Here is a 15,134-nt window from a genome sequence, read left to right as displayed (position 1 = left end):
ATAGACGATGATGTAGAGAGATAAAGAACAATGAATGAAAGATTTGTAAAAAAGTAATGATGATAAAGGAAGCGGGCCATTGTTAGCTGTTTGTTGGGTGCGGGAGGGATAAAAAGAGAGGGAATGCCGGGGTTACTTGAAGTTAGAGAAATCAATATTCATATTACAATAGCAGTTACTGGCATATCTTGAAGAAAAATTACGAATATATTTGAAAAGAGCTGAAAAGCAATACTTTGGTTTGAAATGAAAATTATGATAGAAAGTAGACAGCACTGAAAGTCTGCTTGGTTAGTTTACTGTTAAACAATAGGAGACTTTCCCTGAAATTAATTTAGTTTTATTAGATCTGCAATCCAGAGGCTAAATTAATAATCCAGAGATCCAATCTCACCTTGGCATATGGCAAGATAATATATATTTTTAAAATTCTGTTTGAAATAGCCTATCAGAAAAATGGTCAGGACAGCAATAAATACTGTTTATAGACCAGTTAGCCTGACATCGGTGGTGGGGAAGATGCTGGAGTCAATTATTAAAGAAGTAATATTGGCGCATTTGGATAGCAGTAAAAGGATTGGTCCAGGTCAGCATGGATTTATGAAGGGGAAATCCTGCTTGACAAATCTTCTGGAATTTTTTGAGGATGTGACAAGTAAAATGGATGAAGGAGAGCCGGTGGATGTAGTGTATCTGGACTTTCAGAAAGCCTTTGATAAGGTCCCACGCAGAGATTAGTGGGCAAAATTAGAGCACATGGTATTGGGGGTAGGGTAATGACATGGATAAAGAAGGTTGGCAGATGGGAAACAGAGAATAGGAATAAACACCATTGTGCCAGAGCTACTACACTACAAACTCTCCCAGCTGACTGTGCCTGAACCCCTCTGTCAGTGGATCATCAACTTCCTGACGGACAGGAAGTAGCATGTGAGGCGGGGAAAGCACATCTCGGACCCACAGACCCTCAGCATAGGAGCACCGCAAGGCTGCGTACTCTCCCCTCTCCTTTACTCTCTCTACACCAACGACTGCACCTCCACAGATTCCTCTGTCAAGCTCCTCAAGTTTGCGGATGACACTACCCTGAATGGACTGATCCAGGATGGGGAGGAATCTGCCCACACATGGGAAGTGACACAGCTGGCGTACTGGTGCCATCACAACAACCTGGAGCTCAATGCTCTCAAGACAGTGGAACTAATTGTAGATTTCAGGAGAGCTCCCCCTCCCCTCCCCTCCCCCCACTCACCATCAACAACACCACAGTCACATCTGTGGAATCATTTAAGTTCCTTGGAACCATCATCTCCAGGGACTTTAAATGGGGGCCATCATCGACTCCACAGTCAAAAAAGCCCAACAGAGGATGTACTTCCTGCGGCAACTGAAGAAACCCAATCTGCCACAGGCAATGATGGTCCAATTCTATACTGCTTTCATTGAGTCCGTCCTACACCTTCTCCATCATGGTCTGGTTTGGCTCAGCCACCAAGCACGACATCCGGAGGCTGCAACGGATCGTTCGCACAGCTGAGAAGGTTGTTGGCTGCAACCAGTCCCCCATTGATGAACTGTACACTGCAAGGGCCAGGAAGCGAGCAGGCAAGATCATCTCTGACCCCTCTCATCCTGGCCACAAACTCTTCGAAGCACTTCCCTCTGGTGCTTAAAAACAGTTTTTTTCCACGAGTGATAGTTCTACTCAATAACCAAAGTCTGGAGTCTCTTTTATGCTCTGGTTTATTTTCACTCACATGTTTAGACCGTAATGTTGTATCCTTATTGTTTTGATGTGGTTATGCTTTATTCTTAATTGTTAACTGTATGTTTGTGTTGTCATTTGTGAGCGGAGCACCAAGGCACATTCCTTGTATATGCACATACTTGGCCAATAAACTTATTCATTCATTCATTCATTCATTCATTCATTCATAACCCCTACATTCTGATAGTGAATAAAAGACGTAGATGTGAATTGGATTGCACATTATTATGAGCTTTCCAACTTTTACTAGTAAATACGCAAGAAACAGAAGCAGGGATAGATCATTCATCCCCTCGTGCCTGCTCTGTATTCAGTGAGTTGACAGCTGATCTTTTACCCATTTGCCACTGTATTACATTAATTTAACATCCCTCGATTCCCTTCATATCTAATGATCTCTATCCTGGACAGACTCCGGATCCGAGCTTCCACAGCCCTCTAGGGTCGTGAATTCCAAAGACTCATCACTTTCCACTGAAGATATTATGTTTCATCTCTATTGTGGGAGGTGGACCCTTACTTTGAGACTGTCATCCACAGTTCAGGCACTACAGCAGGGATAACATCAATCCTGTCAATCTTGTTGGAATTTATGTTTCAATGTAATCAACTTACTTCTGTGATGAAAGGGAGACAAAATTGTGTCAGATAGATACAGATCAGATAGATACAAAGCCAGAGGGAGAGATACAAGTGTAAGGTGATGTGGTGGGGGTGCAGGAGACTGGGAGAAATGTGTGCCCACGAAGATGGGACACATAAAAGAGATGGGAGAAAAAGGGAGACATTATCTAATATTGATGGTTCATACTGTTGGGTTGTAAGCTATTGAAGGTGATGTAAGCTATATGAGGTGGTGTTCTTTCAGTTTGCGTGTGGCCTCATTTTGGCAATGGAGGAGGTCCAGGCCAGAAAGGTCAGTATGGGAACGGAAGGGGAGTTAAAATGGTTTGCAATCAGGAAAGCCTGCAAGAATAGTCGGACCCAGAGCATGCTCCACAAAATGGTTTTCTAGTTTTTGGTTGGTCTCGACAATGAAAGGAGGTCATATTGAGAGCACTGAGTAGGTGAGTAGATAAGTTTGGAGAAGGTGCATGTGAACCTGTCTCATGTGGAAGGGCTGCTTGGATCCCTGGATGGATGAGAAGGAGGTGTAGGGACAGGTGATACATCTCCTACGTTGCAAGGGAAAGTACCTGGAGATAGGGCAGTTTTGGTGGGCAGGAATGACCAAAACAAGGAGTTGCGAAGGGAGTGGTCTCTAGGGAAAGGGGGGGGGGGGGGGAGTGGGAATGGATAGGTGTGACTGGTGGTGGGATCACTTTGAAGGTGGGGAAAACGTCAGATGCAATGGCTGGTGAGGTGAAAGGCGAGGACCAGGAGAATACTATCCTTGTTCCATCTGTGAGGAAGGGGAGCGAGAACAAAACTGTGGAACAGAGAGGAGACACGGTTGAGAGATCCATCTACAGTACGAGGGGAAACCACATTTATGAAAGAAAGAGGACATCTCAGATGTCCTAGAATGGAAAGCCTTATCTTGGGAGCAGATAAGGCAGAGATGGAGAAATTGAGTAGGGGATGGCATCCTTGCAAGAAGCAAAGTGGGAGTAGGGAATTCAGATATCTGTGGGAGTTAGCGGGTTTACAGTTAACATCAGTCAATGGTCTGTCCTCCGTGATGGAGACCGAGAGATCGAGAAAGGGGAGAGAGGTGTCAGAGGTAGTCCAAATGAATTTGGGGGCAGGTTGGAAGTCAGTGATAAAGTTAATGAAATCAACAATATCTGGACAGGTGCAGGAGGCAGCTCCACCAGAGTTGTTGATGTAGTGGGGAAGGAGTTGAGAGATAGTGCCAGGGTACATTTGAACAAGGGCTATTTGATGTAATGAACACAAAGGCAGGCCCATGGCTACACCGTTGACTTGAAGGAAATGAGAGGAGTCAAAAGAGAGTTGTTGAGTGTGGGGACGTTCCGCGGGGCAGTGGAGAGTGTTAGGACAGGGGAAATGTTTGGGTCTCTGTTCGAGGAACAACTGGAGAGCCCCAAGACCTACCAGGTGGGAAATGTGGATGTAAAAGGATTGGACATTCATGGTAAAGATGAAGCAATGGGTGCATTGCAATTGAAAATTATTGAGGTGTTGCAGAACTTGTGAGCTGTTTTCATTGTAGATCACAGGGGACTGAACAGAGGAGGGTGGGGGGGGGAGTTGGGGGTAAGATGGAATCAAGGTATTCAGAGATAAGTTCTGTGGGGCAGGAGAAGACGCATAGCATTGGATCTGCCAGAGCAGTGCTGTTTGTGGATTTTGGGAAGGAGATACCAAAGGGCAGTGCAGGGCTGGGGAATTATAACATTGGAGGCTGTGGAGGCGAGTTTTGCATCAATTTACGTACTGAATTAATTCTGAATACAGAGTCAACTTTACATGTTAACTTTTAAAATGTTGGACACATAATAGCCACGTGTTTAGGGGGAAAAAAAGCAGATGCTGGTTTAAATCGAAGGTAGACCCAAAATGCTGAAGGCAGCATCTCGGGAGAGAAAGAATGGGTGACATTTTGGGTCGAGACCCTTGGTCGAAACCGGGTCGAAACCCTAGTTTCGGGTCGAGACCAGGTCAGAACCCTAGCCTTCTGCACTTGTCCCTAGCCTTCTGCACTTGTCCCTGGCCTTCTGGACATGTCCCTGGCCTTCTGGACATGTTCCTGCCTTCTGGAAACGTCACCCATTCTTTCTCTCCCGAGATGCTGCCTGACCCGCTGGGTTACTCCAGCATTTTGTGTGTAGCCACATGTTTACTCCATGGGAAACATTTTTTTTGGCAACATATACTCTTAACCATATTAAGATGGTTACTTTTTAAAAACTAACAACATCTCTTTTGAAGAAAGAACTTTCGTTTAGGGTTCATTTTCCCTGCACTCGCCATTCTTTGCGACATTATGCAACTGACCCACCATTTATAAGAAAATCTAGATAACAAGTGACGCAGTTGATTCACATCTACAGAAGATTAGTTGAGCCTTATTTAAGGTCTACACTGATGAACTCTCCATAAAGACCCACTTTACAGTTGATTGAGAACTGGAATTTCGGGGGAACAGTGATCTTTATTTAACTCTTCAACAAACATTGTGGAAGCATTTGAAGAAGCATGATCTATACAGAAATGGTGGAATGTCATTTGGCAACATTAATTTACTAGCTTAAATCCATTGCATATAAATTTGTCACCAGGCTTCACATCTACAGCCCTGATACCAGACTTCCAAATAAAACGGCTCAAAATCTTCCAGGTGAATGAAATTTAGTGCACATCCTTTCCACCTGCATGAGTGGTTGGACTCAGTTTTTTCAAGCAATGTCAGAATAAATTAAATTAAAAAATGAAGTAAATCCATCCTTGAACTATAGAAACAAAGAATTACAAATGCTGGTTGATACACAAAGTGCAAAGAGTAACTCAGCGGGTCAGGCAGCATCGCTGGAGAAAAAAGATAGGTGACGTTTTGGGTTGGGACTCTTCTTCAGACTGAAAGTAGGGGGTGAGGGTGGGGGTGAAGAACTGGTGGTGAGAAATGACCAGGATCAATCAGGGCCAGCAACAAATGATCTCAGGCAGGGAGGTGACCTGGTAGGCCCAGTTGGCTAGAGAAGGTGTGACCTCAAGAGGGATTCAATGTGGTGAATTGTAGAACTGGTTATAGAATGAGGGTGGAGGAAGGAGACAAGGGGGGGGGGGGGGGGGAAGAGGGGAGTGTAGGTTGAAGTTACTTAAGAATGTTGAATTCTCTAATTTAAAGCAGCATCTATCTACAGTTTCCTCCCCATGCCCCCTTCCCTCTGAAGAAGGATCCCAAAACGTCACCTATCATTTTTTCCAGAGATGCTGCCTGACCTGCTTAGTTACTCCTGCATTTTGTGCCCACTCTTGAACTATCACTGGTCTTATCTTTCATCGTACCTAAATAGCACCAGAGATTTGATGCACTCAAACGTCTGCAGATTAGTTCAGAAAAATCTGACTATATTTAAATCTTTTACCATGTTGTAACTTATTTCACAAAAATAAAGCATTTAAGTTCCCACTCTATTGTATCTGCGATACACCCAAAACAGGTGCAAAGAAGCATATTCCAATATAATACAAGCAGGTGTTCTGATTTCTATAAAATTAATAAAGTCCATCCTCACCTGCTGATCTCATGAAGTACACTGCACATCCTGTAGACCAACAATCGATTTAGTTAGATTCACTGCCAGATAATAAATAGCAATTGATAATCCTTGAAATGAATTGCATCAATGTCTGAAACAGAATGTGTTTCAATTCCATTTTGACAATAAAAGTGTCAACTTGCCTTGGATCTAGTTAAAGATGATCATCAGAATCTATTCACTTAAATTACTGTGAAACAAGCTATATTTTTTCCACAGCTGAGAGATGTGAACACAATATGTTCTTCTAATGCCTTTTCTTGCTGCTTCTGTCATTACAAGCCCAAATAATCTTCAGCTGCACACAACCACCAATCAGAAAGAAGTGCGACACACCATGACATAGCCTGCAGATCAACGCAGGGTTTAAAAAAAAAAATGTTTATGCTTTGCAGGAAATCAAACCTCCTGCTATTTCCATTGCTATTTCCTGAGCCACGAGTTTCATTTCGGCTGAATGTGATTACTACCTGAATTTAAAGCAACAGCACCAGGAATAAAGCCTTTCTGATAAATGTGAATAAATTCTGCTGCATCTTGAACAGGCAAAATATCCATACAATTTTCAGAAAGTATTCATGTTGAAATAATGACCTATCAAGATTAAATGTCAATGTGCACAGTACTGAATCATAGTTTTTATACCAAAATATCCTGTAGGATTCAGATACTACAAAATGAAGCTAATTGCACAGCTTATTCTGAGAGGCAATAAACACTTTAGATCCATCTGTCCCCGAAGTCTTCCAAAAATAGAAGAAAACCAATGTAACATATCCCATAATTGTGTATATATATGGAATACAGATCCGCAATTGATACATTCAACAATAAACTTCCTGATCTTTTGCAAAGTGTGCATTGAAGTCATCAATCCAGTATTTTGCGAGTTGACAATAAAAGATTTGGGCTTGTTATATTACAGCTGCAATAGTGGTCATCAGGAGGATAAAAATGTGCACTATTTGGAAGGTCATTCAGCTGTCCACAAGTGATAAATATACATGCAATTAGCTTGATCCTACAATAAGCTTGTTCAGTTAAAATTCAGGAAACGTTTCAAATTTAAAAAAATACACCTACATGGGGAAACCTGGAAATGAACCAAAGAGATAGGGACATAATTGTTATTAAAGTATATCATTGTACTATCAGGTTGGATTTTTCCCATTTGCAAGGAATCCAATATACTTAATGTAAAAGATTATATAAGAAAATAACTGCAGATGCTGGTACAAATCGAAGGTATTTATTCACAAAATGCTGGAGTAACTCAGCAGGTCAGGCAGCATCTCAGGAGAGAAGGAATGGGTGATGTTTCGGGTCGAGACCCTTCTTCAGACTGATGTCAGGGGGGCGGGACAAAGGAAGGACGAAACGTCACCCATTCCTTCTCTCCTGAGATGCTGCCTGACCTGCTGAGTTACTCCAGCATTTTGTGAAGTAATGTAAAAGATTTGCTTGAGATTCTGTGCACCAAGGTGAATTCAGAGTTACAAAAACTAAGGACTGATGACTAGTAACATTGGTACTAATATTGCTTAAAAAATAGACTAAACTGTGGGGCAGATATACAGGAAGTGTGGTTAATATTATTAAATGACAGAGGAGTGAAGAGACCTACAAATAGCAATAACATTTGCAGTTAATGTAGCAAATAACGTACTCCACTGGCAATTGGGAATAAGACAGAGCCACTGCATATTAACTGCATCTTCTTAGATATATCAAAATGTCATTGTTAAATAGTATCAGACTGTTGAATACTGTACTGGATTATGACCTCTCGCAAAGCAGAAGCTCTTCAGCTTCCTTCAAACCTGGAAAATATTATTCAAGGCCTCATTCTGATGAACACTTTTCTAAATTTAATGCTGCTTTCTTAAATGAATCTAAACTATTTAATTACTGAGTTCATAGAATGAGAAATTCACAGGCCTCTTGCCAGATCTTATTTCATAAAATCTTACAATCAAATCTACCGCAAAGCAAAAAGACATCTGAATGCGGAAAGCACCCGGCACTACGTCTAATATCAAATGGGAAATTATTTAGAAAATATAATTTATCAATCTTAGGACATTCTCATTATAACTGGACCTGACATTTAGAGGCTTATTTTTCAGTGAATTTCAATGCAGCAGTAGCTAGGCTATGTGGCATTTAATTTCACTCATGGTTAATTATAAACTGGATTGTCAATGCTGTCAAATATGCTGCACGAAAGTATTGATTTGTACGGAACTGCAGTTGTTAACAAATCCCAATGCCATCTTAAGGGTGGTTGTTAAATGTGGTTTTATGCCAATGTATTTTTTAAGATTAAGAAATTAGATGCATTATTTAGCAATAAACTATATATATATATGAAATAATTAAGAGAACATTAAAAAGGTGAACTTTACTGAAGAAATGTTTATATATAAATATATATAGACATTTTTTCAGTAAAGTTCACCTTTTTAACAAGTTCCCTTAATTAGTTCATACTTGGGTATGTTGTTTCATGAACAATTGCAAAATGGCAGACCGTATATGCTTACCTCCTATCCAGTTCAAGCTGCAGCAATGACTGTGGTCTCTCAGATGTACAATGTATGCACCACATGGCAAAACCAGTAACTAAAAGGCAAACCTAATGTATTAATAGAACTCCAGTTCATGAAAGCATTGTAAAACATAAGGAGGGTGCAACGTGATAAAACTGTATCTGTTTTCTAACAGAACTCAGGAGACACAACCGTTCAATGTAATATCCTTTTGACTTCAGAAGAAAATGAAAATGAAAATTCAACAGAAAGTGAAGGAGAAAATGAATGGCTTTCTTGGGATTAGTTGATTGATCTGTCTAATCAACCTGATTTGTTAAAAGCTTTTCCCATGGAGGTATTTGCAACTGTGAGGAAATGGTGTAATCATTTGATCTAGATTGTCAGTGTAAACAGCAATACCACTGGGAGGAGGACCATGTGATGTTGTGTAGGTAGTTCTATTAATACACATTCATATTATGAATGTTACATTTTGTCTCCATGAATTTATTAATAGTATTTAATTTTGTATAAATGTAGATCTCCTGCATTTCTCAGCGTAAGGGAATCAGAAAATGAGAGTGCATAGGTTTGAGGTGAAAGGGGAAAGATTTAATAGGAATCTCAGCAGCGTTTTTTTCACATTTTCCATTTTCCTTTAGTCTCCCACGACCCCTTCCACTCATTTCTCTCCCTGCAACTTTATATTTCACTCCTCTTCTTTCCTCATCTGGTAATGTTTTGCCTTTTTTCACCTTTGTTGTCATAATTATCATTATCTCCAGTCGTCTGTCAATCATCACCCCCACCCTTCACCTGTATCCACCTATCACTTGCCAGGCTTTGCCCCGTCCCTCCCTTTCCCAGCTTCCTCCCCTCTACTCTATCAGTCTAAAGGATCCCGACCCAAACCAGAACTTGTCCCCTTCCCTCCACAGATGCTGCCTGATCCTGCTCTGTTCTCCGAGCACTTTGTTTTTTTCCCCTCAAAAATCCAGCATCTGCCATCTCTTGTATTTCACATAGCGGGTGGTGGGTGTATGGAATGAGCAGCCAGAGGAAGCAGTTGAGGCAGTTGCTATAATAATATTTAAAAGACATGTGGACAGGTATAGGCATTGGAAAGGTTTAGAGTGAGGTATAAGCCAAACATGGGGAAATGGTACAAGGGGCATCTTGATCAGCATGGATGAGTTGGGCAGAATGGCCTCGTTCAGTGTTGTCTCATTCTACCACTGTCAGTCAGAGTGGATCATCCACATTGGCATTGTTGCCCATTTTTGCCAAACTGCTTATTTCTGTGCTACAGTAAATCCGATAAAATGTAAATGCTATTATGCATTAACATCTAAATACAATGCTCTGGTTATTTAGTCTGCAGGAACAATATAATTGCTTCACTCATGGTTTATATAGGATAGCTCACGCAATGTTACAATGAAAGTAAAACTTTGATAAGCCTCTCTCTGACTCATTGAATTTAGAATTGAACTGCAGAAACTGATGCTATTCAATGCTAATCCTATTTCCCTGCAATAGGAAAGGCATAAAAGAATATGTGCCTGTCTAAATACAAACCCCTTTCAAATGTTGTAATTATACCTGTTTCTCCCACCTCCTCTGGTAGCTCATTCCAGATAGCCACAATCCTCTGTGTGGATAACCTTCCCCTCAGATCTAGTTTGAACTTCTCCTCCTCATCTTAATCCTGTGTAGTTCTAGATTCCCCTGCCTTGGAAAATGATTCTGACTTCCATCCTGTCCATGCCCCAACATAATTTTATTGACCAATATTAGGTCACCCCTCAGCCTCCAATGTTTCAATGAGATACCTAGCCTCTCCAATCTCTCCTTATAATGACAGCTCTCCATTCTGGGAAACATCCTACTGAATCTCTTTTGCACTCATTCTATTGCTATCACTTTGGCAACCAGAACTAAGCACGATACTCCAAATGTGGTCTAACCAATGTTTTGTACAGCTGCAAAGTAATATCCCAACTTTTATTCTTAATGTCTCTGTCTTTGAAGGCAAATGTACCAAATGCCTTCTTCACTACCCTCACCACTTTCAGCAAGCCATTGACTACTGCACACCAAGGTCTCTCCATAATTTAACACTCTATATGTCCTACAAGAATGTACCTTTCTAGGGTGCATTACCTGACATTGTTCCATCTATCACCACTCTGCCCACTTTCCAGCTGATCCATGTCCAACTGTTTCCCTACACAACTGCTTCTCCATCTAAACTGCTGCAATTTTCATGCCATCTACAAATTTATTAATCAGACTCTTACGTTCTCAGCTGGTCAGTCAGAACCTGCGTAGGGAAATAGACAGACGACATTCTGGGTTTGTTCTCTTCTTCAAACTGATGGAGTAGGGAGGAGAAAGCTGATGAAGCGAGGTGGGGTGGGGCAAAGCCAGGCAACAGGTGGATACAGGTGAGGGAGGGGTGGGTGAAGTGTGGAGTAGTGACAAAGACTGGTGGTGAAAAGGAAACGGCAGAGTGCGAGATAAGAAAATAAGAGAAGTGTAATGTAAAGTCAAAGGAAGGGATATGAGTGGAAGGGGGTGGGGGGAAGGATAAGAAGGGGGATAAAAAGAGAAATGGGGTATTAAGATTAGGGATGGATGGGAGATGAGCAAAAGGCAGAGGGGAAAGAAACAAGGTAATTGGTGACAAGAGAAATTGGGGGGTGGAGGGCTGAGAATGGAGGTGGTCAGCCCCTATCTCCATGAAATTGGAGGTTAATGTTCACACCACTGTGTTGTAGGCTACCCTATATGCTGTGCTTTCAGCCTGCATATGGGCCTCTCTTTGGAAGGGAAAAGGCCAAAGACAGACCGATCGGAATGGAATGGGGAAGAGATGTAAAACCAGCTAGCTACCAGCAGCTGCAAGAGGCCTTGGCGGTCAGACATTCACACCACTGAATTGCATGCTGCCCATGTGGAATAGAGGGTATGGTTTTCCCAGTCTGTGTGTGGCCTCACTCTGGCATATTCATGCCATTATATAATTTCAAGTAAACCCACCCCCCATGGTGCACACACATTTCTCCCCCTAACCTCCATTAACCTGTTGTGCTTTCACTTCCCCTTTGCATTGATCTCCCATTCCTCCCTAATCAGAGTCCCCCATTTCCTTTTTATCCCCCATGATCCTTTCCAGCCATTTCTCATCTTCCAACTTTATATTTCACTCCTCTTCTTTGCTTGACTGGCAATATTTTGCTTCTTTTTCACCTCTAGCCATTGTTACTATCTCCAGCCAACTGTCACCCCCACGACTGTAGCCACCTATCACTTACCAGGCTTTGCCCTGTCCCTCTGTTTTCCAGCTTTCTCCCCAAATCTCTATCAGTCTAAAGAGTCCCGACCAGAAATAGTGCCTGTCCAGTTCCATCCACTGATGCTGCCTGATTCCAATGTTTTCCTTGAACACTTCGGTTCTTTGGCTCAAAATTCCACCAGTCTCTTATATTTCACGTGGAGGGTGGTGGGTATGTTGAAGTTGCAGGAGGAAGTAGTTGAGGTAGGTGCAATAACAATATTTAAAGGACATTTGGACAAGCTACATGGGTGGAGAAGGGTTAGAGGGAATATGGGCCAAACATGAGCATGTGGGCCTAGTGTAGATTAGCCATCTTGGTTGGCAGGGACAAATTGGGCTGAAGAGCCTGTTTCCATTCTGTTTGACTCTATGACCAACATTCTCAGCTAAATAGTTTACTCGAAGCAAGTCTCAGCACTGATACACCACTTATTTCTGTCTTCCAGTGAAAAAAGCACTCGTCCATTTCTATCCAGTTACTTCTATCATCAAACCAATATTGCATCTAGATTGCCAAAATGTCCCAAGTCCTTTGCACCTCAGAAACCTTCTAAACTAGCTTACCACACAGTACCTTGTCAAAAACCTTGCCAATGTAAACCACATCTAAATGTAAAGTCCATGTAAATCCATGTAAACCACATCTACTGCACTACCAACATTAACTTTCTTAGTAATCTCCTCTAAAATTCATGATCTCCCCTGTACAAAACCATATTGATGGTTTTGGGGAGAAGGCAGGAACAAGGGGGGGGGGGGGGTACTGATTGTGCATGATCAGCCATGATCACGATGAATGGCGGTGCTGGCTCGAAGGGCCGAATGGCCTACTCCTGCACCTATTGTCTATTGTCTATTATTGACTACTCAAGATCATTCCCTCCCTTTACAGCATAAATCCTATTCTTCAGACTATTTGGAAATCTTGACTGTTTGGCAACTGGCTCACCAAATGATATTTGCCCTATTCCTTTTCAAGTCACTGGGCTCCAACCACACCACAGTCAGTCAGAAAAGGTCGGGAGAACAGCAGCAGGAGCAAGGACGACTGATGGCTGAAAGGTAAGTGTGTATTGCAGGTAAAAGTCCGTTTAAAAAAGAGCGCCAAAGGGACGCTAGCAGTCAGTCAGTAAAGGTCGGGAGAGCAGCAGCAGGACCAAGGACGACCGTTGGCTGAAAGAAAGTAAGTGTGAATTGCAGGTAAAAGTCCGTTTAAAAAAGAGAGCCAAAGGGACGCTAGCAGGCAATCAGTGAAGCGCATACCTCCAAGTTTGTCAGAGGAAGGCAGGATACGAGTGAGTGCGGGGATTGGCTGAGCAATTAAATTAGAAGCTTGGTAAATTGGCCAATTTAGTAAACAAGGCTTGCACAAGGGGTACGGCCCTGTCGAGGGAAGTGCCCTGTGAAAAAAGTGCGAGTCTTTGGCTGCGAGTCTTCGGTGAGGAGGATACACTTGTTTGTGAGCCTCACTTGTTTTTTGACACTAATGTAATGGCAGACAAGCTGGTGCAGTGCAGGATGTGGGAAGGTAGGGACACCGCTGGAGCTTCTGGGAACTACACCTGCAAGAATTGTGTCCAGGTGCAGCTCCTGATTGGACGTGTTGTGGAGTTGGAGAAGCAGCTGGATGATCTCAGAGCCATCCGGGAATACGAGAGTTTCCTGGACAGGACCTACTGTGAGGCTGTCACGCCAAGGGTCCTGGTCGAGCGAAGGTGAGATACCGTTTCAAAGGGGAGTAAACATGGTGGGGTACCGCAAGGCTCGGTGTTGGGACCCCAGCTATTTACAATATACATTAATGTCTTGGATGAAGGGATTAAAAGTAACATTAGCAAATGTGCAGATGATACAAAGCTGGGTGGTAGTGTGAACTGTGAGGAAGATGCTATGAGGTTGCTGGGTGACTTGGACAGGCTGTGTGAGTGGGCGGATGCATGGCAGATGCAGTTTAATGTGGAGAAGTGTGAGGTTATCCACTTTGGTGGTAAGAATAGGAAGTCAGATTATTATCTGAATGGTGTCAAGTTAGGAAAAGGGGACGTACAACGAGATCTGGGTGTCCTAGTGCATCAGTCACTGAAAGGAAGCATGCAGGTACAGCAGGCAGTGAAGAAAGCCAATGGAATATTGGCCTTCATAACAAGAGGAGTTGAGTATAGGAGCAAAGAGGTCCTTCTGCAGTTGTACAGGGCCCTAGTGAGACCGCACCTGGTGTACTGTGTGCAGTTTTGGTCTCCAAATTTGAGGAAGGATATTCTTGCTATTGAGGGCGTGCAGCATAGGTTTACTAGGTTAATTCCCGAAATGGCGGGACTGTCGTATGTTGAAAGACTGGAGCGACTAGGCTTGTATACACTGGAATTTAGAAGGATGAGAGGGGATCTTATCATATCATATCATATCATATATATACAGCCGGAAACAGGCCTTTTCGGCCCTCCAAGTCCGTGCCGCCCAGTGATCCCCGCACATTAACACTATCCTACACCCACTAGGGACAATTTTTACATTTACCCAGCCAATTAACCTACATACCTGTACGTCTTTGGAGTATAAGACCTGTACGTCTTATTGAAACATATAAGATTATTAAGGGGTTGAACACATTAGAGGCAGGAAACATGTTCCCAATGTTGGGGGAGTCCAGAACCAGGGGCCACAGTTTAAGAATGAGGGGTACGCCATTTAGAACAGAGATGAGGATTTTTTTTTTCAGTCAGAGAGTTGTAAATCTGTGGAATTCTCTGCCTCAGAAGGCAGTGGAGGCCAGTTCTCTGAATGCTTTCAAAAGAGAGCTAGATAGAGCTCTTAAGGATAGCCGAGTCAGGGGGTATGGGGAGAAGGCAGGAACGGGATACTGATTGAGAATGATCAGCCATGATCACATTGAATGGTGGTGCTGGCTTGAAGGGCCAAATGGCCTTCGCCTGCACCTATTGTCTATTTCAACTCATCGGGGCTCAGATTCCCAAGCTCTCTATAAACTGATGAAGGCACCTATCTCACATGCTCCCTTTCATCTTAATGGTGCACTGGAACATTTATTGTATTGCCGTGCAACATCTAAAAGGAATGAATTCAAAAATATGCTTGGGTAATAATAGGAAAATCATAACCTGGCACCATCAAAGTCCCATTTGTACTGAATAATCAGGTGCAGTTAAACACACATTTGGTTTACAAATTGGTAACTAGATTTGCACAACAGAGCTGCTCAGCATAACTTGTAAGATATTTAAATTTACAAAATAGCAGTGCTGTTGGGG

The 15,134-nt window shown here is 42.5% G+C and overlaps 1 protein-coding gene across 9 annotated transcripts in view; it reads right to left on the bottom strand.

The window, feature by feature from the left end:
- Window positions 1–15,134, bottom strand: part of iqsec1b (IQ motif and Sec7 domain ArfGEF 1b) — a 381,341-nt gene that overhangs the window by 77,456 nt on the left and 288,751 nt on the right. The window contains exon 1 of one of the 9 annotated variants that reach the window (XM_078413943.1): window positions 5,971–6,239. The exons of the other annotated variants lie outside the window; for them this stretch is intronic. Within the exon in view, the coding sequence (XP_078270069.1) occupies window positions 5,971–5,999 (29 nt within the window). The 5' untranslated portion in view covers window positions 6,000–6,239. Of the gene's footprint in view, window positions 1–5,970; window positions 6,240–15,134 lie in introns of those variants that run through there. 9 annotated transcript variants of the gene reach the window in all.

This window comes from Rhinoraja longicauda, chromosome 17, assembly GCF_053455715.1.
Source record: "Rhinoraja longicauda isolate Sanriku21f chromosome 17, sRhiLon1.1, whole genome shotgun sequence".
Classification (NCBI taxonomy): domain Eukaryota; kingdom Metazoa; phylum Chordata; class Chondrichthyes; order Rajiformes; family Arhynchobatidae; genus Rhinoraja; species Rhinoraja longicauda.
The sequence above is the reverse complement of the archived record's forward strand: the minus strand, read 5'-3'. Positions and strand labels throughout refer to the sequence as shown.